This window comes from Erinaceus europaeus, chromosome 17 (assembly GCF_950295315.1).
Source record: "Erinaceus europaeus chromosome 17, mEriEur2.1, whole genome shotgun sequence".
In the NCBI taxonomy this organism is placed as follows: Eukaryota; Metazoa; Chordata; class Mammalia; order Eulipotyphla; family Erinaceidae; genus Erinaceus; species Erinaceus europaeus.
In genome coordinates, this window is record NC_080178.1 from 15,254,654 (window position 1) to 15,279,312 (window position 24,659).

Below are 24,659 nucleotides of genomic sequence, written 5' to 3' on the forward strand. Positions count from 1 at the left end.
TACTGGGGAGTCCGGCGGTAGCGCAGTGGGTTAAGCGCAGGTGGTGCTAAGCGCATGGACTGACTAAGGATCCTAGTTCGAGCCCCCAGCTCCCCACCTGCAGGGGAGTCACTTCACAGGCGGTGAAGCAGGTCTGCAGGTGTCTGTCTTCCTCTCCCCCTCTCTGTCTTCCCGTTCTCTCTCCATTTCTCTCTGTCCTATCTGACAACGACGACATCAATAACAACAATAATAACTACTACAACAATAAAAAAAAAAAAAACAAGAGCAACAAAAGGGGAAATAAAATAAATATTTTTTAAAAGTTCTTTACTCTTATAAATAATAATAATAATAATAATAATAATAATAGTAATGCAAGTGGGGAAACAGCTCAACCGGCAAAGCGTCGGACTGCATGCCTGAAGCCCCAGGCCTGACTGCCGGCACTGTGCGTACCAGAGTTGTGCTCTAGCTTTTCTCTTTCTTTCTTTCTAATTAAATTAATTAATCCATTAATGTTTTTATGTTCTTTTAAAAATATTTTTGTATTTATTTATTTACTTATTCCCTTTTGTTGCCCTTGTTGTTTCTTTTATTGTAGTTATTGATGTCATTGTTGTTGGCTAGGACAGAGAGAAATGGAGAGAGGAGGGGAAGACAGAGAAGGGGAGAGAAAGACAGACACCTGCAGACCTGCTTCACTGCCTGTGAAGCGACTCCCCTGCAGGTGGGGAGCCGGGGGCTTGAACCGGGATCCTTATGCCCGTCCTTGCGCGTTACGCCATTAGTGCTTAACCTGACTCCCATTAATTTATTTATTTTCCCTTTTGTTGCCCTTGTTTTTTATTGTTGTTATAGTTATTATTGTTGTTATTGATGTCATCGTTGTTAGATAGGACAAAGAGAAATAGAGAGAGGAGGGGAAGAAAGAGGAGGGAGAGAAAGATAAACACAAAATACACCTGGAGACTTGCTTCACTACTTGTGAAGCGACTCCCTTGCAGGTGGGGAGCCGGGGACTTGAACCTGGATCCTTGCGCCGGTCCTTGTGCTTTGCGCCACGTGCGCTTAACCCGCTGCGCCACCGCCCGACTCCACGCTTCTCTTTTTCAATCTCTCTCTTTCCCATGACAAAGCAGCACAGTATCCAAGTGAGCTACTTCAACAGCCCTCTCTCTTTCTCATAATAAAATCCAAACTGTAAGTTCATGCAGGCTGGGAAGCAGCCCAGAGTGTAAAGTGTCAAATTCTCAAGACTGAAGCCCCAAGTTCAATCCCCAAAATTGAATATGCCAGAATGGTGTTCTTGTTCTCTCTCTCCCCATTTTAAATAAATATTTAATAATAAAAGTAAACTCATGCATAAAAATAAAAGAGAGAAAAATGAATACCCAAAAACATTATTCAGAGGTGGGACTTAAGAAATGAAGAAAGAAAAAGTTGTTAGTTGTGTGGTCTGCTGGAGCAGATCTAAGGGCTGTAAAGCAGGAGGCAGGAGGGGCTTGGAAGGGGTTGGGACTCAATGTCCTGGACTGGAGGAAGCTGACACGTTGACAGAGGGTATGGTGTATTGACACCTATCATGGAGAGATCTTTTTTTAAAAAAAAAAATTATTTATTTATTCCCTTTTGTTGCCCTTATTGTTTTACTGTTGTAGTTATTATTGTTGTTGTCATTGTTGGGTAGGACAAAGAGAAATGGAGAGAGGAGGGGAAGACAGAGAGGGGGAGAGAAAGATAGACACCTGCAGACCTGCTTCACCGTCTGTGAAGGGACTCCCCTGCAGGTGGGGAGCCGGGGTTCGAACCGGGATCCTTACGCTAGTCCTTGCGCTTTGCGCCACATGCGCTTAAACCGCTACGCTACCACCCGACTCCCCCATGGGGAGATCTTAAACTGTATGCACGTGACAACAGTCTTGTAAGTCATTATTATTCTCAGTAATGAGATTTAGTAATTAATAAAGGAAAAGAAGGGGCCAGGCTGTAGCACAGTAGGTTAAGCATACAAGGTGCCAAGTGCAAGGACCGGCAGAAGGATCCCAGTTTTAGCCCCTTTAGAGGGGGGGTCGATTCACAGGCAGTGAAGCAGGTATGCTCTCTCAGATCTCCCTCTCTGTCTTCCTTACCTTCCCTACCTTCCCCTCCCCTCTCAATTTCTTTCTGTCCTATCCAGCAATAACAATAGCAGTGGTAACAATAACAACAACAACAAGGACATAAAAAATGGCCTCCAGGAGCAGTGGATGTGTAGTGCAGGCACTGAGCCCCGGCAATAACAGTGAAGGTAAAAAAGAAAAAGAAAAAAGGAGGGGGTGGTCCGGGAAGTGGCACAGTGGCTAAGGCACTAGACTCTCAAGCATGAGGTCCTGAGTTCGATCCCCAGCAGCACATGTGGCAGAGTGATGGCTGGTTCTTTCTCTCCTCCTATCTTTCTCTTGAATAAATAAATAAACTCTTGAAAAGAAAAAAGAAGAGGGCCAAGTGGTGGTGCGCCTGACTGAACGCATGTTCCAGTGCTCAAGGACCCAGGTTTAAGCCCCCGGTCCCCACCTGCAAGTGGTGAAGCAGGGCTGCAGGTGTCTCGCTTTCTCTCTCCTTCTCTATCTCCCCTACCCTCTCCATTTCTGGCTGTCTCCAGTAAATAAAGATAATAAAAAATGATTTTAAAATATCAGAAAAAGAAAAGAAAAAAGGAAGTTGGCTCAGCAGGTAAAGCACAGCACTCGCATGTGTGAAGGTTCAATCCCCAGCACTGGGTGCTCTGGTGCAGAGTAATGTTCAAGTCTCTCTCTCTCGCCGGGGTTGTTACTGGGGCTCAGTGCCTGCACTACAAATCCACACCTCCTGGAGGCCATTTTTCTTATAGGATAGGACAGAGAGAAATTGAGAGGGGAGGGGAAGGTAGGGAGAGAAAGATAAGACACCTGCAGACCTGCTTCACTGCTTGTGAAGCAACCCCCCTGCAGCTGGGGAGCCAGGGCTCGAACTGGAATCTTTGAGTGGGTCCTTGCGCTTCGTACTAAGTACACATAACCCAGTGTGCCACCACCCAGCCCCACCTTCTATCTCTTTCTCACTCATGAGATAAACAACTACACAAGGTGTTCCAGAGAATCCTCAAAAACCCTAACCTCCTCATGCCTCAATTTTCTCATCTGTATTTTGGGCAGTTTCTTGTGAGGACGGAGGAAAGTTATGAGTATCCACTGCATTGAAGAAAGCTTTGGTGCCGTGGTCTTTCTTTCTTTCTCTTTCTCTCTGTCATGCTCTGTGAATGTGAAAAAGTCAACCAAAGGTGGTCTGGGAGATGGTGCAGTGGGTAAAGCATTGGACTCTCAAGCATGAGGTCCCAAGTTCAATCCCCAACAGCACATATACCAGGGTCATGTCTGGTTCTTTCTCTCTCTCCTATCTTTCTCATTAATAAATAAATAAATACAATATTTTATAAAAAGGATTAAAAAAAAGTCAACCAAAGTGGTAAAGTCCTCAAGATGACCAAAAAAGTAAATAAATAAATAAATAAATAAATAAATAAAATAAAAAGAAGACGAGTAGGTCATGAATGTAGAATGTAAATCATGAAACAGAATATAATATACATGCTGACTTACTCAGCATGCAGACTGATGTGGGGTCTGTATAACCATAACACACAGATATGACACGGTGTGATCAGGCAAAGCTGCCGCCTTGCTCCAGAGCCACACTGGCCAACATTCACCCCAGTGTCAGCCACAGATGGAGGGACCCATTTCCCATCATCCCCTTCTGCATAGCAGCTGTCTGGGAGGAAGAGCCAGGTGCAGGCAATCTGGGGTCTTTGGCCCATCTTCCCCAGGACCTGCTGCCTAGCCTGGAGTAGAAATCAACCCAAATGCATGTGTCCCCACTGAAGGCCCCTCCCTCTCCCCCACCAGCCTGCCGTGGGGCAGGCCTAGAGTGGCTGCTGGTCCCACACTGTCCCTCTCCCTGCCAAGCTCCCAGCCCTCCCCCATTTCCTATTTGCAATGAACAAGGTAAATATTAGTCCTGGCCTAATGAGGCCAGAGGGACAAAGTGCAGGAACACAGGGGCACAGGTCCTGCCTTGTGGTCCTTTGGGCCTGGCCATTTGGGATCTGGACTGTGGTCACGTACAGATGTGCAGCCTGGGAGAATCCCAGGGAGGCCTCCGTGGAGATGCCGGGAGAGAGCAGGGCCTGGCAACAAGCTGGAGACTCAGACTCCCAAGGATTGGTTGACTCTTCAGTAGCCCGGTTCCTATACCCACCCCGTATTTCAAAGCTTATATATGGTAACATTAGAATAAATCCCAAGGGGCTGGGTGGTGGCACATCTCATTGAGCACACACATTACAATACACAAGGACCTAGGTTCAAGCCTCTGGTCCCCACCCGCAGGAGGAAAGCTTCACAAGCGGTGAAGCAGGGATACAGGTGTCTCTCTGTCTCTCTGCCTCTCTACCTCCCCCACTCTCTCAATTTCTCGACTCTATCCAATAATAAATAAATAAATAAAATATTAAAAAAATCCCAAGTGCTCTATTTCAAGGTTTAATATTTACCCACTGGATAGACAGAGAAATCGAGCAGAAAGGGGGAGATAGGGAGGGAGATGGAGAAACCTGCGACACTGCTTTACCACTTGTGAAGCTTTTCCCTGCGGGCGGGACTGGGGGTTGTACTTGGGTATTTGCACATGGTAACAGATGTGCTTTAGTGAGTACACCACCACACAGCTCTCCTTAGCTTGTGTGTGTGTGTGTGTGTGTGTGTGTGTGTGTAGCCTAGACTTTGGATCACTAGAGGACACTATTTTCTCTTCCAATATAGAGACAGAGGGTGAGCAGGAGAGGCATCACAGCACCAGAACTTCTTCCATTGCCGTAGCATCTCCCATGTGGTGTCTGGGCTCAAACCTGGGTCTTATTTTATTTTTTTTAATATTTATTTATTTATTTATTCCTTTTTGTTGCCCTTGTTTTTTATTGTTGTAGTTATTGATGTTGTTGCTGTTGGATAGGACAGACAGAAATGGAGAGAGGAGGGGAAGACAGAGAGGGAGAGAGAAAGACACCTGCAGACCTGCTTCACCTGTAAAGCAAACCCCCTGTAGGTGGGAAGACGGGGCTTGAACAGGGATCCTTATGCCGGTCCTTGAGCCTAATCCGCTGTGCTATCGCCCCACTCCCCCGAACCTGGATCCTATGCATGCCAGTGCAGACACCCTAAGCTATCTGGTAAGCTGCCTCTGTGGTCTCCCACTCGGAATTTTTTTTTTAATTATTTATTTATTTTGCCTTCAGGGTCATCACTGGGGCTCGGTGCCTGCACTACAAAGCCACTGCTCCTGGAGGCCATTTTCCCATTTTGTTGCCATTGCTGTTGTTATTGTTGCCATTGCTGTTGTTGGGTAGGACAGAGAGAAATCAAGAGAAGGGAAGACAGAGAGGGAGAAAGAAAGACAGACACCTGCAGACCTGCTTCACCACTTGTGAAGTGACTCCCCTGCAGGTGGGGAGCCAGGGGCTCGAACCGGGATCCTTGAGCTGGTTCTTGCACTTCATGCCACATGTGCTTAACCCGCTGCTACCGCTGGACTCTATTTATTTATTTATTATGAGAGAGAGACAGAAACTGAGAGGGGAGGGGGAGTTAGAGAGGGAAAACAGAGAGACCCTGCTGCCCTGCTTCACCGCTCATGAAGCTTTCCCTCTGCTGGTGGGGACCAGGGGCTTGAACCTAGATCCTTGCACACTGTAGTGTGTGCGCTTAACAAGGTGCGCCACCACCTGGCCCCCACAGATGAATTCTTGCGCCCTCCACCACCCCCCAAACAACACTATTCTAACTGCTATCAGCAAAGGCCAGTTTTGCCTATTTCTGGACTTCATGGAGGTGGAAACTTCTGCACATGCTCCTCTATATCTGGCTTCTGTTGCTCAGCCTAAAGTGGCTGAGATTCACCCATGTTATTTTTTAAATTCATTTATTTACTTTATTTAGTAGAACAAAGAGAGATTGAGAGGGAAGGGGGATAGATAGGGAGAGAGACAAAGAGAGAGACACCTGCAGGGGCAGGGGAGATTGTATGATGGTCATGCAAACCGACCCTCATGCCTGAGACTCCCAGGTCCCAGCTTCAATCCCCCATACCACCATAAGCCAGAACTAAGTAGTGGTCTGGTTAAAGAGAGAGAGAAAGAGAGAGGTGGTCCAAGAGGTGGCACAGTGGGTAAAGCATTGGACTCTCAAGCATGAGGTCCTGAGTTCAATCCTTGGCAGTACATATACCAGAGAGATGTCTGGTTCTTTCTCGCTTCTCCTTTCTCATAAATAAATAAATAAGTATCTTAAAAAAAGAGAGACCTGTAGCACTGCTTTACCACTCATGAAGCTTTTCCCCTGCAAGTGGGGACCAGGGGCTTGTGTATTGTAATTTGTACACTTAACTGCCTGACCCTTACCCATGTTTTATGTACATCTGTTTATCTTTTAATTATCTTTATTTATTGGGTAGAGACAGTCAGCAGTTCAGAAGGCAGGTAACATGTGCGCTCAAACAGGTGCGCACCACCCGGCCTCGTCTGTTCATCCCTTTTGAAGCTGTGGGATGTTTCCCTGCATACACGAAGCCTATTTTATTAATCCGTTTAGAAGCTTATGAAGGGCAGGGCAGTGGCACACCTGGTTGAGTGAGTGATATAATGGGCGAGAACCCAGGTTCGAGCTCCTGGTCCCCACGCAGTGAAGTAATGCTGCAGGTGTCTTTCTGCATCCTGTCTTCCCCTTTCGTCTCAATTTCTCTCCATCTCTATCAAATAAATAATTTAAAAAAATTGAGTGGGCATTTGCATATGTTTCTAGTTTGGTCTCTAACAATTGAGCATGAGTCCAATGTTTTACTCACTGCACCACCTCCCAAGATGATTTATTATAAGAACATCTTATTTATTTATTTTACCAGAACCCATTATTTTTACCAGAGTACTGCTTGACTCTGGCTAATGCCGGTGCTGAGGATCAAACCTGGGACCTCTACAGCATCAGGCAGGAAGTCTTTTGTATAACCACTATGCTGCCTCCCCAGACCAACGCAACTGTACTTATAAGAATTACACTGGGGAGTCGGGCGGGTTAAGCGCACGTGGCGCAAAGCGCAAGGACCGGCGTAAGGATCCCGGTTCGAGCCCCCGGCTCCCCACCTGCAGGGGAGTCGCCTCACAGGCGGTGAAGCAGGTCTGCAGGTGTCTGTCTTTCTCTCCCCATCTCTGTCTGCCCCTCCTCTCTCCATTTCTCTCTGTCCTATCCAACAACAACGACGACATCAATAACAATAGAAACAATAAAAACAAAAAGGGCAACTAAAGGGAAAATAAATTTAGTAAAAAAAGAATGCAAGGTTTAAAAAAATAAAAAATAAATAAATTAAAAAAAAAAAAGAATTACACTGAAGAATTCACAAAAGATGAAATGAGCAAAGTACTAACAATCACTGTTTACACAGTAGAGATCGCTTTAGCCTTCTCAATTTCTGTGTTTAATTCCTTAATACGTGGAAGCTAGTAAATAAATAAATGGTCCAAAAAGGATAGTCTCCATGTTTTCTCCAATAAACAAGACTACACCTACCCTCTCAGCTTTTTACTTTCTATTTAAATATTTAATACAAAATAAAAAAATTTTTTAATCTTTATTTGCTGGAAATTGAGAGGTCAAGGGGGTGATAGAGAGGGAGAGAGACAGAGAGACACCTAGACACCTTCGGCACTGTTTCACCAGTTGTGAAGCTTTCCCCCTGCAGGTGAGGGCCAGGGGCTCGAACCTGGGTCCTTGCACACTGTAACATGTGTGCTCAACCAGGTGCGCCACCACCTGGCCCTTATTTAAATATTTTTATTGCCACCAGGATTACTGCTGGCATCCTTCTTCTTTTTGACAGAAACAGAAAAATTGAGAGGGATGGGGGAAGATAAGAGACACCTGCAGCACTGTTTCACCACTCCTGAAGCTGCCTCCCTGCAGGTGGGGGCCAGGGGCTTGAACGGGGGTCCTTGCACATGGTAATGGGTGTGCCCTACAGGGTGCACCACTGCTCAGCCACTGTGCTTTGTACAGGGCCAAGAGCAGCTCTTTGTGAAAATGGTTATGGAAGGCTTCCAGCGTTCTGTCAGACCAGCGTTAACACCACCACGGGTACAAAGCTGAGTACCCCCTTTCTTCAGGGTGCAAACCCTCTAGCCTCCAGAAAAGCATTCTCCTTGAAACTCTCCAGGACCAGTGGGGACCATGCAACTAGCACACAGGAAGTGGTCAAGAAATGTTTTGTCAGGTGAGTGCTTCTGTTTCTCTGCATTTCTGCTACCACCCCATTCCCAACCACCTCGGTGTCCTCCAAGTTGACTTCCCCACAACTGCACTCCACCTGCCAATCCATTCTCCAATGGTATGATGTTGGTGCCAGGGACCTGAACCCAGAACCACATAGGAGCAAAGCCTTTCCTCTACCACTGAACCATGGAGCCATGACCCCAGTGTGGGACTATGTGATAGCTTGGTAGCGCATAGGGGAGCTCTCCCATCCTTGGAGGTCTGGATAGACACCCCACTTGTAAGTCTCTCTCGTCATAGAGGTGAGCCAAGAGGGAAAAAGTCTCCCAGACTAAGCTTGCCTTGTTAGTCTCTCAAGCCCACAGAAACCCCAATACTTCTCTCCATTAACTGCAGGCCACATGGCCGCCTACCTGAAGATTCACTTACTCAAAGTTCACAGAGGAGAACACACCTTATCACACACTCCTAGCAGTGCCCTTTGATGTCCTTAATTTGCTTATCTTCTATCTTGCTTTAACTGGTTCAACCCCTCCCCTCCCATCAAATGCCTTTGGGTAATTAAATGCCTGCATCAGGAGACTAATTATCTTGACCTTTATGTATCTGCATCAGTTCTTGTCATACCAGCCCCCTACCATAGGGGCAAGCTGACCTTTAAGAAACCTGTAATTTCTGACATATTTGAATAATGTTCCTTGTTTGGTTTTCTATTTAAACCCTTGCCCACCTGCTAATAAATGAGATCTGAGGTCTGAGCACGCTGCAGTCTCCCCAGTGCCTTTTACTTCGTGTCGTCCCTTGCGTGAGTGAGAAAGGACGGGTCCGTTACCTTTCTCCTGGAGATCACCCCACCAGAGACCCCGACACCCTAGCCCCTCTACTAGTCTCTTCAAACACAAATCTGATGAGGTCAACCCTGCTCAAACCTCCTCAGAAAGCTCTTCAGTGTCCTAAGAACAAGGCAGGCCTAGTGATCTGGTCTCCCCCACTCGTCATCCTCTGCTCCAGTCCTGCTGGACTTAGTTGCTCACACCCCACTGTGCTCCCCACATGGAGTTCCTCATGGCCGCCCCCCCCCCCAACCACCACTACCCAAAACCATCTATCCGGTCATAGCTGAAATGAGGGGCCTCGGAGAACAGAGGGTGGACCCTAACCCTAGTGCTGGGCTATGTGTATTTACTTATTTATTTACCAGAATACTGATCAGTTCTGGCTGATGATGGTGCAGGGGACTAAACCTGGGGCTTTGGAGCCTCAGAGCATAAGTCTCTTTGCATAACCATTATGCCATCTACCCTGGCCCTGAGCTATGTGTTTTTGAGTCTCAGCCCTGCTGTCTGGTTTAGTTGTCTTGGATAGGACATTTGAAGACCAGTACCCATCTCACAGGGTTGCTATGAAAGGGACGAAAAAAAGTGTGTGGGGGGGTGTCAGGTAGTGGCACACTTGGTTAAGCACTCACATTATAGTGTGCAAGGACCCAGGTTCAAGGCCCTGGTCCCCACTTATAGGGGGAAAGCTTCACGAGAGGTAAAGCAGAGCTGCAGGAGTTTCTCTGAAAGGGAAGAAACACACACACATTCGCATAGTCACAGGGCTGGGTGGTGGCACACCTAGTAGAGCTCATGTTACAGTGCCCAAGAATTCAAATTCAAGCCTCTGGCCCCCACCTGTAGGTGGAAAACTTCATAAGTAGTGAAGCAGTGCCACAAGGCTCTCTCCTCCCTATCTCCCCTTTTCCTTTTGACTTCTGCCTCTATTAAATAAATAAATATTTTTTAAGAAATAATAAACTCAAATAAAGGATTGGTGAAGGGGGTTGGGCGGTGGTGCACTGCGTTGAGTGCACATAGTACAAAGTGCAAGGATCCCGGTTCAAGCCCCTGGCTCCCCACCTGCGGGGGGAGGGTCACCTCACAAGCAGTGAAGTAGGTCTGCAGGTGTCTCCTTTTAAAAAAAAAAAATAGAGACACCTGCAGCACTGCGTCACCAACTGTGAAGCTTTCCCCTAGTAAATGGGGACTGGGAGTTCGAACCCTGGTCCTTGAGCATTGTAACGTGCACTCAACCAGGTGCGCCACCACCCAGCGCCCTCTCTCACTGTCTCCCCTCCCCTATCAAATAAAATGGAAGAAATGGCCGTCAGGAGCAGTGAATCTGTAGAACCAGCACCAAGTCCCAGTGATAACCCTGGAGGCAAAAACAAACAAACAAACAAGTAAGACTGGTGAATAAGAGTTGATTGTTTACTATCGCCATTCCTCCTTGGGGAACACCTGACCTAGAGACCCCATCCACAAGCTCCATTTGGTCATAGCTGTACCTCAGGGACCCCATACAGTCTAGACCCACAAAACCCACACAGATGGATTGCCCACTCCTTCCTGGAACAGGACCGCCCGCCTATCGGTGTGGCCCCAGGTGCCTCTCAGGAGGCTGACGTCCTTCAGTGCAGCATCACCGACTTCACAGCCTTCAGCTGGTGAGAAAAGACGCCAAAATAACCTACAGCCGGAATTAGCAATGTGTGAGCTACGAGCCTGGCTTAGCCACTATTTTTTTTAACCCTTGAGAATCATCCCATTTGCTCCCAGATACAAGAGCGCGTCCTTCAGGTCTACAGTATCACCACCAGCTACCCCACGACCTCCCTGGCCAGGGTCACTTCCACAGCATTCACGGAACAGGCACCTGTGTAACCCCCAGGGAGACAGGCAGAACAGGCTCTCCTGGAGCTGAGTCAAAAGGCCTTAAATCCCAGAGAGGTTTCTCAGGCGACTATTTGACGGTTTCTGAGCAGGAAGGGAAGTCCTTGACCTGCTCCTCACAGTGGACTCAAACCTCCACCAGGCAGCCCAGAGAGGAAGAAGGTGTAGACATCTAGCCATTGGCAAGCACAGGACTAGAACCCCACAGGGGCAGGAGGGGTCAGGTGCCTGACTCCACCTCCACCACTTCCACCCAGGTGCTAAAGCCCATGTCCTTCCGGATGAGCACCAGGCTGGGGCCAGGGCCGGGCTCCTCTGGCACCACAAAGCACTTCTGGCTCTCAGAACCAGTGACCTGGAAGATGTCCCGGGGGAGGCGAGAGGTCCTGCCGGCTGCCTGCATCCAGCAGCTCTGGCTCAGTCTGCAGCAGCACCACGGTGGGCTGGGCAGCGGCCAGAGGCTCGCAGGGTTGCCGGGGCTGGTGGCTGAGCTGGTGGCGCTTGAGGCTCTGGGGGAGGGTGTAGCCCATGCCACAGACGGGGCAGTGGTAGGGCTTGTCTGCCAAGTGGGACTTGAGGTGGCGCCTCAGCTTGGTAGCCAGCGTGTAGGCGCGGCCACACTGCGGGCAGGGGAAGGGCCTCTCCCCCGAGTGCAGGCGCTCGTGGGCGCGCAGGGTGTGGGGGTCTCGGAGTGCCTTCCCGCACACGGGGCACAGGTGGGCCTCCCCCGTGTGGGAGATGAGGTGGCGCCGCAGCTCGGGCAGCTGGGGGAAGGACTCGGTGCAGTGTGGGCAGCGGTAAGGGCGCTCGCCGGTGTGCAGCCGCAGGTGCCCACGCAGGTTGCCACGGTGGCGGAAGGCCCGGCCGCAGTGCGGGCACAGGAAGGGCTTCTCCCCTGTGTGGAGGCGCATGTGGTTCCGCAGGGAGCCCTGGCTGGCCAGGGGCCGTCCGCACACGGGGCAGGGGCAGGGGCACGCGGCGGGGGCAGCTGGCACCTGATGGGTTTTGCGATGCAGCCGCAGGGAAGGCCGGCGGGAGAAGGCCTTGCCGCACTGCTCACAGGCAAAGGGCCGGGCGCCCGAGTGTACCACCTGGTGCTCTCGGAGGTCTCGCCGGGTGCCGTAGGCCTTGTCGCACTGTGCGCAGGGGAAGGGCCGCACGCCTCGGTGGCCCAGAGTGTGAGCTTTGAAGCTCTCCTCAGAGCTGTAGCTCTTGCCGCACTCGGTGCAGAGGAAGGGCTTGTGGCCCGTGTGCACAAACGTGTGTTTCTTCAGGTGGCACAGCTGTCCGAAGGCCTTGCCACACTCCCCACACCTGTACCGGCGCCCCTGTGTTGGGGGGTTTCCTGGTGGGCCAGGAGGGCTGTGAAAGAGTGCAGGGCGGCCAGGGTGCTGGCGCTCCCCAGCCTGCTGGGCGCCAGGCTCTGAGGTCTTTGCTCTGGGTGGGCACTGGGCACTGGGAGCGTGCGACTCCTGGAGCAGGTCAGAATGCAGCTGGGTGTCCTGTGCCGAAGCCGGGGCCCTGCTCTCCGGGCGAGGTGGTGTCTGCGTCTGGACTGGGCCTTCCTTGTTCCCACTGCCATCCTGAGGTGACGGATCAAAGGGTTGACTCTCCTCAGAAAGTTGCTCCTGGATTTGGGTCTTAAGACCAGGGCCCAGCACCCTCTCTTCCCGGCTGCTGTGGGGTGACTGGTGAACAGGATCTGCAAGGTAAGAGCGGGGCACTGGGGTTAGCACAGCCGACTAATTTTAGACATTTATTTGATTGTTTTCATCAGTAATGTAAATCGCCTTAGACATTTATAATTCTGAACAGAAAAATGTTTAAAATTAATAAATGTTTAGTACAGCCTACTAACCCCAGTGGAGCAGCTGCTGCTGCTGGTGGTGGTGCCAGGGATCTGTGGGAATATGTCTCCTGCTCAGTCTTCGAGCAAGGACACTCATCTGTTCCCTGGAGTGAGTCTTGCTCTTGGCTACATTCCCATCTAGTCCGGGTCCTGAACATCTGGAGAACCCCTGGACTCAGTCCCCTTACCTTCCTTCTAGAGACACATGCTAAGGGTGAGTGGAGACCGTTTTTCACCTTTGCGCACTGGTAATACTGGGGACATGGCTCGGTGGTAGAGCACATCCCTTGGATTTGCTCCTCAGCACGCTACTGGGGAAGGAAAGGGGGGAAGGCAGGGGCTTCTGGTGAAAGGGCCAAAGGGAGTGCTGGCAGGAACTGTGTCAGGCTATGCAGGTGAAGAAGCTCCAGAAACAGCCTGAGAAGCAGGCCAAGGAGGTAGATGAGGGAACAAAGCAAAAACAGAAATATGAGCCATGGACATTTGAGAGGCAAACTGCAAAGCCACACTGCAGGGCAGGGTCCCCTGGTCACAGAGAAGATGAAGAAAACCAGCAAAAAATCGGGGGGATTTTGTGCCTGAGATGATGCCGATAGTAAGTTCCATTCCTCTCTAAATACACATTTTTAATCTTTTTTTCTACTTTTTATTGATTATTGGATAGAGACAGATAAATTGAGAGAGGAAGAGGAGATAGGGAAAGAGACAGACACCTGCATCCCTGCTGTACCCATTTGTGAAGCTTTCCCTCTGCAGGTGGGGATCAAGGGCTTGAACCCGGGTCTTTGCACACTACCGCCTGGCCCCACTCTAAATATTTACATCCCCTGCCATAACCACTGGCTGCCACCAATACATGGCAGCTTGTTGTAAATTCAAGAATAAACTTTAGGGCTGGGGAGACAGCATAATGGTTATGCAAAAGCCTTTCAAGCCTGAGGCTCTGAGGTTCCAGGTTCAATCCCCAGCACCAACATAAGCCAGAGCTGAGCAGTGTTCTGGTAAAATAAATAAATAAATAAAAATAAACTTTAAAAAGTTATTTTATTTATTTCATGAGACAGAGAGGCCAGAGCATATGTGGTGCCTGGGACTGACCTTAGGACCTCATGCTCCAAAGACCAAAAATCTATGCCCCAAGGCAGGGCAGTGATGCACCTGGTTGAGCACACATTACCATGCGCAAGGACCCAGGTTCAAGCTCCTGTTCCCCACCTGCAGAAAGGATGCTTCACAAGTGGGGGAAGCAGGTCTGCAGGTGTCTCTTTTTCTATCTCTATCTTCCCCCCTCAATTTCTCTCTAATAAATAAAAATAAATAGATCTATGGTCCCACCCCACTGTCTACAAAAGTAAATGTTCTGTAGGGGGAGTGGATTCACAGGCAGTGAAGCAGGTCTGCAGGTGTCTATCTTTCTCTCCCGTCTCTATCTTCCCTTCCTCTTTCCCCTATCCAACAACAATAATAACTACAACAACAATAAAAAACAAGGGCAACAAAAGGGAAAATAAATAAATAAATAAAAATTTAGTTATTATCTATGAAAGAGAGTCTTAATATGAGGTAGAGAGAGAGAGACAAGCCAGTCCTCTGTATATGCAGCACCAGGGACCAAACCAGGACCCTCAGCTAAGTAAACATGATGCTCTACCAGTCAAACTATTCCCCTGGCCGCAAGAATCAGCTAAGGGCCAGGCAGTGGCACACCTGGTTAAGCACACACATTACAGTGTGCAAGGATGCAAATTCAAGCCCCTTGTCTCTATCTGCAGGGGGGAAGCTTCACGAATGGTGAAGCAGGGCTGCATGTGTCTCTATTTCCCCTTCCTCTCTCAATTTCTCTCTGTCCCTATCCAATAATAATAAAATATATATATATATTAACATTTTAATTTTAATTATGAGAGACAAAGAGAGCCCAAGCATCACTCTGTCTGTCATATGTGGTGCTGAGGATGGAACTTTGGACCCTCGCATGCAACTCTGACACTCTACCTGCTGACCACCACCCAAGCTGCAAAAATAAACTTTCTTCTTCTTCTTTCCTTTTTTGCCTCCAGGGTTATCACTAGGGCTCAGTGCCAGCACTACAAATCTAGTGCTCCTGACGGCCATTTTTTCCATTTGTATTGGATAGGACAGAGAGAAATTGAGAGGAGGGAGTGATAGAGAGGGGGAGTGAGAAAGACAGACACCTGCAGCCCTGCTTCGCCACTTGTTAAGTGTCTCCCCTGCAGGTGGGGACCTGGGGGCTCAAACTTTGACCCCGCATTTAGTACAGGGTGCACTTAACTAGGTGCACCACCACCCAGCCCCTCTTCTACATTTTTTTAAGGAGGGTTGGGAGATAGCATAATGGTTATACATGACGCTCCAAATCTTAGGTTCAACCCCTGGCACCACCATAAGCAAGAGCTGAATAGTGCTCTGGTGAGGGGGAAAAAAAAAAAAAGGAATCCTTTTCTCATTACAGTTATATAGACTGTAAGAAATGAGAAACCTTAGGGAGCCGGGCGGTAGCACAGTGGGTTAAGGACACGTGGCGCAAAGCGCAAGGACTTGCGTAAGGATCCCAGTTCGAGCCCCGGCTCCCCACCTGCAGGGGAGTCGCTTCACAGGTGGTGAAGCAGGTCTGCAAGTGTCTTGTCTTTCTCTCCCCCTCTGTCTTTCCCTCCTCTCTCCATTTCTCTCTGTCCTATCCAACAACGACGACAACAATAATAACTACAACAATAAAACAACAAGGGCAACAAAAGGGAAAGTAAATAAATAAATATTTAAAAAAAAAAAAGAAATGAGAAACCTCTCTTCATTGTCAAAAACTTTTATCAGGAAGATAAAAGGCACAAACATCTTACAGCTTGGGAAATAATAGTTTAGCTAGTAAAGCCCAGTACTTGCATGCCTGAGGCTTCTGGCTAGATCCCTGGCACTGCATGAACCAGAATGCTACTCTGACACCTCTCTTTCTCTCTCTCTCTCTCACGAAGCGCTATCTCGTGTGAAACAAATCTTTTAACAAATTACAAATATCTCCATTGTTTGCTCATTCCATGGAAAATAACCATCACTCTGCAATCCAGGAAGTGGTACAGTGGATAAAGCACTGGACTCTCTAACAGGAGGCCCTGAGTTTGATCCCTGGCATTTAACGCGCCAGAGTTAAATTAAAGGTTTTATTTATTTATTTATTTATTAATGACAATGATAAGAGGAGAGAGGAAGAAGCAGACATCACTCAGTGTTGCCGGGGACGGAACTCAAGAGCTCATGCTTGAGCGCCTAATGCAGCATCCACTGCACCACCTCCTGGACCACTATTCCAGGTCTCACTACCCCCGCCTCCAAAAGATAGCTATTGAAAAATAATCATCACTCTTCAACTGAAGACATCAAGTGAATTTATACCCCAGAACTCTGTGAAACTTTTCTCTTCCTGAAAAATTCTAGCCTTGCAGGAGGAGGGTAGATAGCATGATGTTTATGCAAAGAGACTGCCATGCCTGAGGCTCTAAAGTCCCAGGTTTAATCCCCCACACCATTACCAGAGCTGAGAAACGCTCTGGTAAAAAAACGAAAGAAAAATTCTAGCCTTGTTGAGTCCATCAGTCCTTTCCCATAGCACCATCTTCATCTGTCCTAATCAAACCCCATCCTTTACTCCACACCGAGAGATCCTTTTTACATCAAACTTCCACTGCCCCACCTTCCAAGCCGCCAGACTTCACGCTTTGTCTTTCTCCCTTAAAAAAGCTTACACCCTGTAGTCTTGGCCCCTTAAATCTTCTTGATCCATAAGCTCTGTTATGTCTCAGCAGTGGGATGTCTTGGTGACAATGTGGGAGCCGGCATTTATCTGACACATACCTGCGCAGGGGTCTTGTGTATCCGCCTCAGGAGAAGCCACTTCCTGTTGTAAGGGGAACTCCTCTTCCTCTAGCCTGGGCTGGGCAGGGCTCAGGCCTTCAGAGGGAGGCCCAGACCCCAACAGCAGTTCAAAGCCCGGTAGCACAACCCGATACACCTGCAGGTGGAGCCTGTCGCTTATCCTCACGAGGGTCACATTTCCCTCATCCTCCTGTCTGCTGTGCTGCACTAAACTGCAAAGCAGAGGAAGAGTGAGCTCAGGAGACCTCCCTGAAACCGCCCCCCCCCCCAGTGGGATCTTCGGGCAGGAAGAAGAGATACACTGAGGCTCTCAAACAGGAAGGAACGTTTATGCCAGCGGACCCAGCCAGACTCGTGTCCAAAAACTGGGTTGTAAGCACTGTGTAGTTTTGCTTTATCTTTTTTCTCATAGTCATCAGCTTAAACAGTTAATTTCTTTTCTTCTTCTTCTTTTTTTTTTTTACCTCCAGGGTTATCACTGGAGCTCAGTGCCCGCGCTATGAATCCAGTGCTCCTGATGGCTATCTTTTCCGTTTTATTGGATAGGACAGAGAGCAATTGAGAGGGGAGGGGAAGATAGATAGGAAAAGAAAAAGACCTGTAGACCTGCTTCCCTGCTTGTGAGGTGTGCCACCTGCAGGTGGGGAGCGGGGGATTCTTGCGCTGTGTACTATATATGCTTAACTGGGTATGCCCCTCACGGGGGGGGGGGGGGGAGGGGGGAGGTAATTTCTTCTTGACAAGAAGAGAGTACACTTTGTTTTGCTTATCAGTGGAGTTTGCTAACAGACCCTTCTAGCAGGCAGGATAGAAGATTCTCAGGCCGCTGTCCAAGGTCAAGTTGATTACTTTTAACAGATGGTCAATCCCTCTATGCTGAGGGGAGAGGGGGGTTACCTCCAGCTGTGTTCTCATTCAGCTTCAGAAGTTAACTCTTAGCTTCTCTCTTGACATTTAGCTTTGCTTGCCTCACGGGACACTGCAAGTTCTATTGGATCTGTAAACATTCTCTGCAAAATATCTAGTGGGGAATTATGCCTAGCCTCTATTTCTTTTTTTTTTTTTTTTTGCCTCCAGGGTTATTGCTGGGCTCGGTGCCTGCACCATGAATCCACTGGAGGCCATTTCCCCCCTTTTGTTGCCCTTGTTGTAGTCTTGTTGTGGTTATTATTGTTACTGTTGATGTCGTTCGTTGTTGGATAGGACAGAGAAATGGAGAGAGAAGGAGAAGACAGAGAGGGGAAGAGAAAGACAGACGCCTGCAGACCTGCCTCACCACCTGTAAAGCGACTCCCCTGCAGGTGGGGAGCCGGGGGCTCGAACTGGGATCTTCCCTCCAGTCCTTGTTTTTCATGCCACGTGCGCTTAACCCACTGCGCTACCGCCTGACCCCCCTAGCCTCTATTTCTATCTCAAGTCACAATAGACAGCCTTAAAGAATCATCCCCAATACATGGGCTTTTGTAACTTACCTGGTCCAGCCTGAACTCTGCTCACAAGCATGCACATCTCCCCACGGACCTCGTGATATATCCTGAAATAAGCCAATAAAAATTGATCCCACATGTTATCATGCATAAGGACCTGGGTTCAAGCTCCCAGTCCCCACATGGGGGGAAGCTTCATGAGCAATGAAGCAGCTCTGCAGGTATCTCTTCGTCTCTAACCCCCACTCAATTTCTCTGTCCAATCAAATCAAATAAAAGTTTTTCTGTCATGTGTTTAAGGGGGGGAGGTGGGGGAAAAAACCAAAAAACAGATGAGACCACTCTGGAAAAAGCTCTAAGATGAAGTCCTCGGGTGGTTAGTGATCTCTGCTTTGGCCTCTAGAGCACCATGCTCTGTGCAATTCCACTCAGTAAAAGACCAAAAGGCCTGTACCCACATTTCCCTCCCAAGGCCATGAAGAATTACTAAATCAAACACACCACTGCTTTCCAGTAAGCAGTAAACAGAAAAACGCCCTAAGAGGTATAAGGGTTTTTGTACTGACTATGAAACAAAATGCTGGAGTCACTTCATCTATTCCTCTAAACAATTCCAGAGGGATAAAATAAGGGGGGAAAGCCATGACAGTTAAATAGAGAAGAACATAAGCCGAATGGGGCAATGTCACTATTAACTAGCTAAGTGACAGGACTGGGATTTAATTCTGCTTTTAAATCTCAAAAACTTTAGGTCACGGTCTTGCTCAAAGCTGTCACTAAACTGCCCCCACTTCTAATAACTTTCTGCACCATGATTCCTAGGAAGAAGGACCAAAGCCATTTGTCACTTGAAATACCCTGCTTCTCCTAACAAACTGGAGAGCCCTACACAATGGATCCAACCTATTATAAAATTTTAATCTCAGGTGGGGGTAGATAGCATAATGGTTATGCAAGAGACTCTCATGCCTGAAGCTTCAAAGTCCCAGGTTCAATCCACTACACCACCATAAGCCAGAGCTGAGCAGTGCTCTGGTAAAATAAACAAACAAAATTTTAATCACGGATAGGGGACATAGCCCTTAATACCTGCTCCTTTTGTGGTTTCACTATCTCACACTGGGACTGGGAGACAGACTCCTCTTGCAGCGGCCCCCAGAGTAGTCCTGGCTGCAGGGGCTCCCCGACACACCAGATCCCCAAGCGTTGCTCCTCGACGAGGGAGGGGCCGAGTGCCAAACCACGGGGGAGGCTCTTTAGAGCGAAGGTGGTGAGGGTAGGCCCGATGGGGAAGTCTTTGCTGCTCCCTGCACAGCCTTCTCCTGATGGGCTCCATCCTGGATCCCGGTCCAGGTGCGGTTCTGGGGCTGCAGGCAGAACAGGAGGCAATGAGGGCGCGACCCAAGAAGAAACCACAGGTCCAACTGGGCCCACGAGAAGAGGGATCTATAAGGGAGGGGGCAGGTTCTTTTTTTTTAAAATGTTTTATTAGTGACTTAATGACTGACATGATTGTTTAAAGATAACAGGAGTATAATTCCATATAGTTCCCACCACCAAAGTTGTGTCCTATCCCTTCCATTGGAAGCTTCTCTACTTTAAAAAAATTTATTTATTGGATAGAGACAGCCAGAAATCAAGAGGGAAGGGGTATATAGATATAAATAGATCTGCAGCAAAGCTTTCTCTCTGCAGGTGGGGACCCGGATTTTAAACCTGGGTCCTTAAACACTGTAACATATGCTCTCAACCAGGTTCGCCACCATCAGGCCCGGAAACTTTGTTATTCTGTATCCCTCTGGGAATACGACTAAAATTCTACCTTTTTTTTTTTTTTTTTAAACCAGTCCACTGATCAGCTTTGATTTATAGGGAATTGAACCTGGGACTTCAGAGCCTCAAGCATGAATCTCTTTGCAGAACCATTATGCTATCCACGCCTACCCAGGACCAAAATTCTTTTTTTTTTTACCAGAGCACTGCTCACCTCTGGTTTATGGTGATGCGGGGGATTGAACCTGGGATTTCGGAGCCTCAGGCTTACAGTCTCTATGCATAACCACTATGCAAAGAGACTACCCCCGCCCCCAAATTATTTTTTAATATTTATTTATTTATTCCCTTTTGTTGCTCTTATTTTATTGTTGTAGTTATTATTGTGGTTATTGATGTCATCGTTGTTGGGTAGGACAGAGAGAAGTGGAGAGAGGAGGGGAAGACAGAGAGGGGGAGAGAGACACCTGCAGACCTGCTTCAACACCTGTGAAGCGACTCCCCTTGCAGGTGGGGAGCCGGGGCTCGAACCGGGATCCTTCAGCCGGTCCTTGCGCTTTGCACCACCTGCGCTTAACCCGCTGCGCTACCGTCCGACTCCCCCCGTCCGAAATTCTTTATGGGGTGCAGAAGGTAGTTCTTCTGAAGTGTCTAGACACCCAGAGGGCACCGGAGAAGGATTCCGGGCTCCGGAAGGAAAGGGTCGTAGAGAGTTGACCAGAGAACATCAGGGATATCTGGGCCAGGGCCAAGGGTGGAGAAACCTCACAGATCACTCACCCAACTGCAGCCTGTGCCTCTCCAAGAACTGGTCCCCCGCCTCCTCCATTCCAGATTGGGAAAAGCTCCCCCTGCCGGAAGTGAGCATGGTCTTCTCAGCTCCCCCCGGAAACAGTGTTAAGTTTTAAATTTCCTCTCAGGAAAGAAGTGTAACAGTCAGAGCTCACTGGGGCACAGGACCGGGGGTTTGAGAGGAGTGGTGGAAGCAAAGCTCTGCCCCGGAACAATAAGGACCTAGGGTCCAGGAACTCCTTTCGAGACTCAGGTGAGGCGGAACTAAAGGTTCTCACCCCCTGCTTTCCGGATGCATAAGTCGGACAGTTGTGCTTGCTCTCCTCCCGGCGTGTACTCGGGTAAACAGTCACAAGAAGCGGGCGGAGCACCTCAAAAGGCCATGTTTGGTCCTGGCAGAGGGCCGGAAGTGGGATGGAGGTGTGGCGGAAGTGGTTAAGGAGCGAAGCAACAGGGAGGGGGCGGTTCCCGTTCCACCGCGCAGCCGGATGTTATCCGAGCTTTGACAGGCGTGGCCGTGGGAGCGCTGCCCGAGCGCTGTGAGCTGCTGGGCGCGGGGTCTTCCTGGTGGTGCTGGGCGAGTGGAAAAAACTGGTAAGATCCCTTGGAATGGAAGGTTGAGGCCCTGATGGGGACACCAGAGCAGACCCGAGGACCGGAGCAAGGGTGGACTGGGGCCTGGGAGCTCGGCCTTCCCACTGTGACTCTGCTCCACTCCCGGGTCTGTAATGAGAGGACTTCTGCTCCTCCACTGCCCCCCTTCTCTCCTCTCCAGAGCAGAATCCTGGTCAGACTCTGCTGTTGAACTGACCCGTGGGGAGGGGAAATCGGGGTTCGATCTGACGAAGCACAGAGAACAAGAACACTCCACCGTGCCAGGCTTTCATCTCTTTTCCCTCTCCCTCCTCCTCCCCCTCCCTCTCTCCCTCCTCCTTTCCCTCTCTCTCTTCCTAATTTGTGAAGTGGGGATAGCGACACCCAGTCAGGGGCTTAGAAACTCCACGCAAACAATGTGATTGTAGTTGTAAGTCTTGTTGTATTTTGGAGGTTTGTGTTTCCCCAGTTCTGGACTCCAGATCGCAGAGCAAACCCAAATACCATTTCAGGTTTTCTCAGTTTTCCAAAAGAAGTGAAGGGAGAAGCTTTACCATGCTCTTTGATAGCACCTCTCTGGAGCTTGAGAACCTGCTAGCGTGATTTAGAGAGCGCCCAGGGATTGACCTGCACCAAGAGAGAGCCTCAGATAAACTCAGATTCAAATCTTGGCTCTGCTGTATGGCCCTAGGCAATTTGCTGATTTTTCCTGTCTCTCACTTCCCTCAAAAGGTAAAACGGGCTCACAGTGCATACCTCACTGGTGTTGTTGTGAAATTAAAAGATAAGTTGTGTCCAGCTAATGGTACTGCGCAGGCCATCAGCCAGTGTTGCTCCTTTCTCCACTTAGGAGATGAATTGATTCGTTCATACTACAGGTGACTGAACTGAATGCGCAGAATCAATTAGAGATTCTTACAGAGGGATTCTCAGAGGGCGTGTGGGCCCTAACCCCGTTAAAACTGCATGCAAGATTTTGTGCATGTGCTAATGTTTCTTTAGGAAAACAATCCACAGATGCCGTCAGCATCATACAGGGTTCCAAGAGTTTCCAAAGTCAAAGCTTTATTTTTGGTAGTGGCAGGGGAGCAGGCCCAGCAATACCTTGTATGTGTGAGGCTCTAACGTCACATGAAATGTAGAAGCAATCTGGTCTCTGTCTCGTTTGCTAAGTTACTAATACTACTACTACTTCTCCTCCTTAATTTAGTTATCTTTCTACCAGAGTTATTGATTGGGCTGGGTGCCTGCACAATAATTTCACCACTCCTAGATGCCATTTTTTTCTTTTTTTTTCCTTTCCTTTTTTTTCTTTCTTTCTTTTTTTCTTTTTTGCCTCCAGGGTTATTGTTGGGGCTCAGAGCTGGCACTATGAATCCATTGCTCCTTGATGCTGTTTTTCCCACTTTGTTGCCCATTTTGTTGCCCTTGTTGTGGTTGTTATTGTTATAATTGTTGTTGGATAGGACAGAGAGAAATCGAGAGAGGAGGAGAAGACAGAGAGGAGGAGAAAAAGATAGACACCTGCAGACCTGCTTCACCGCTTGTGAAGGGATCCCCTGCAGGTGGGGAGCTGGGGGCTTGCCTTTTGCACCACGTGTCTTAAACCCGCTGTGCTACCACCCAGGACCCCCCCACACACACACCTTTCCCCTTCTCTTTTATTTGATAGGACAGAGAGAAATTGAGAGGGGAGGTGCAGAGGGAGAGAGAAAGAAAAATACCTGCAGCATTACTTCACTGCTTATGATGCTCCCTCCTTGCAGATGGTCCTTGTGCATGGTAATGTTTGCACTCAACCAGTATCCCACCTCTCAGTCCCGCCTTGCTTGTTTAAGTGTCTGGGGAAACAGCTCAGCTAGCAGAGAATCAGACTCTCACAGCAGAAGTCCCCAGTTCCATCCCTGGCATCACATGTACTAAGTGGTACGCTGGCTTCTTTTTGTCTCTCTCTTCTCTGCTGCATGTGAAGCTCATGAGTTCTCTTTAAAAAATGTTTTAAAACAAGCCTTTAGCAAAGGTAGGTGTTTGACTGACCATGAAGGGAAAACTCTGAGCTCCGAGCAGAGTATTTTGCACTGAGTGGAGCAGAGTTTATAGATGCCTGTGGTCCCAGCAGCCAGGGTAGTTTGTCTTCATGACTTTTTGTTCGAATTTCCCTGCACTAGCTGCCCTTGGACTTCCTTGTGCTCGCTTCTCTTGCCCTCCCACTGAATGGAAGCTAAGCTTCTGGGTTCACAGGGGCAACAGCTGTGCTTGCTGGGTAACAACTGTGTCCTAGAGGCTGGTGAAAGGCCTCTGGCTGGAAGGTGAGGACAACTGTGATTAGTTATACTGCAAATGGGGTTATGGGGTGGGGGAAGGGTCAGCTCCAGAATTGACAGACTAGAGAAGTTGTCCCTGGAAAAAGAGGTGGAGTTCAAGTATGGCTCCCTTTGAGAGGGTGTCCTGACCCCTCCTCCACACATTCTTCAGCTCCCAGCTGCTCTTTCTAATCCTGTTGTTTGCTTCAGCACAAGTATTTTAGAATGCGGGCAAATTACATTTCTGGGAGGAGTCCGTGCCACTATACATGAGGAAATTTTGGCCCAGTTAAGAAAAGGACTTGGGGTGGTCTGGGAGGTGGTGCAGTGGATAAAGCACTGGGTTCTCAAGCATGAGGTCCCAAGTTTAATCCCCGGCAGCACGTGTACCAGAGTGATATCTGGTTCTTTCTCTCTCTCCTCCTATCTTTCTCATTAATAAATAAGTAAAAATCTTTAAAAAAGAAAAGGACTTTGGTTAGCATCTTTGCAACTCCTGGTTTAGGCAGGACCATAACCCAGTCCTTCACTGTCCCCCTCCCCATGTTTTTCATCAGATCCAGCCCCCAGTGTGTGCAGTGAGGCTCCTGAGGTGGCTGCTGGCAGGGCCAAAGGAGCACCTGGTGCCTGGTGGCAGAGTAGAAGGGACAGGGAGAGAAGGCTCCCACCTGGAGGGGGTCACACCTTTCCCAGCTTGGGATGTGATGAGAGGTCTCAAAAGCGAGTCAAGGTCATTCCCCAATGCTGCCTGCTTTGGAGGGCTGAAAGCGAATGAGGGAGCCTGGTCAGGGACACTGAGAGAAATGCATTTTCTGCTCGGAGAGGGTCCTTAAATTTTTAAGGGTAAGCAGACATCTTGATGAGGGTAGCAGATAAGGTCAGAGAGGAGGAAGAGGAAGAAGATATTATGTGTGTGGAGTGGCCATTTAGTGGTTCGGCTTTGACTCTTCAAACAATTTTTGCCAGTGAATCAGTGTGGTTGCCCTGGTAACAGGGTGGTT

General features: G+C 48.7%; 2 protein-coding genes across 3 annotated transcripts in view; one reads left to right on the top strand and one right to left on the bottom strand.

The window, feature by feature from the left end:
- Positions 1–10,850: 10,850 nt before the first annotated feature.
- On the bottom strand, positions 10,851–20,987 carry ZNF408 (zinc finger protein 408). Its single transcript, XM_007519072.3, is given in 6 exon segments — positions 10,851–11,405; positions 11,407–12,734; positions 16,749–16,981; positions 18,242–18,303; positions 19,286–19,563; positions 20,750–20,987. Coding segments are annotated over 6 exon segments (2,142 nt in total). The 5' UTR covers positions 20,838–20,987; the 3' UTR covers positions 10,851–11,252.
- A 214-nt stretch (positions 20,988–21,201) lies between these two features.
- Positions 21,202–24,659, top strand: part of ARHGAP1 (Rho GTPase activating protein 1) — a 30,628-nt gene continuing 27,170 nt past the window's right edge. The window contains exon 1 of one of the 2 annotated variants that reach the window (XM_016186442.2): positions 21,202–21,355. The gene's annotated coding sequence lies outside the window, so the exon portion shown is untranslated. Of the gene's footprint in view, positions 21,483–24,659 lie in introns of both variants that reach the window. The other variant, XM_060176487.1, reaches the window with a different exon arrangement.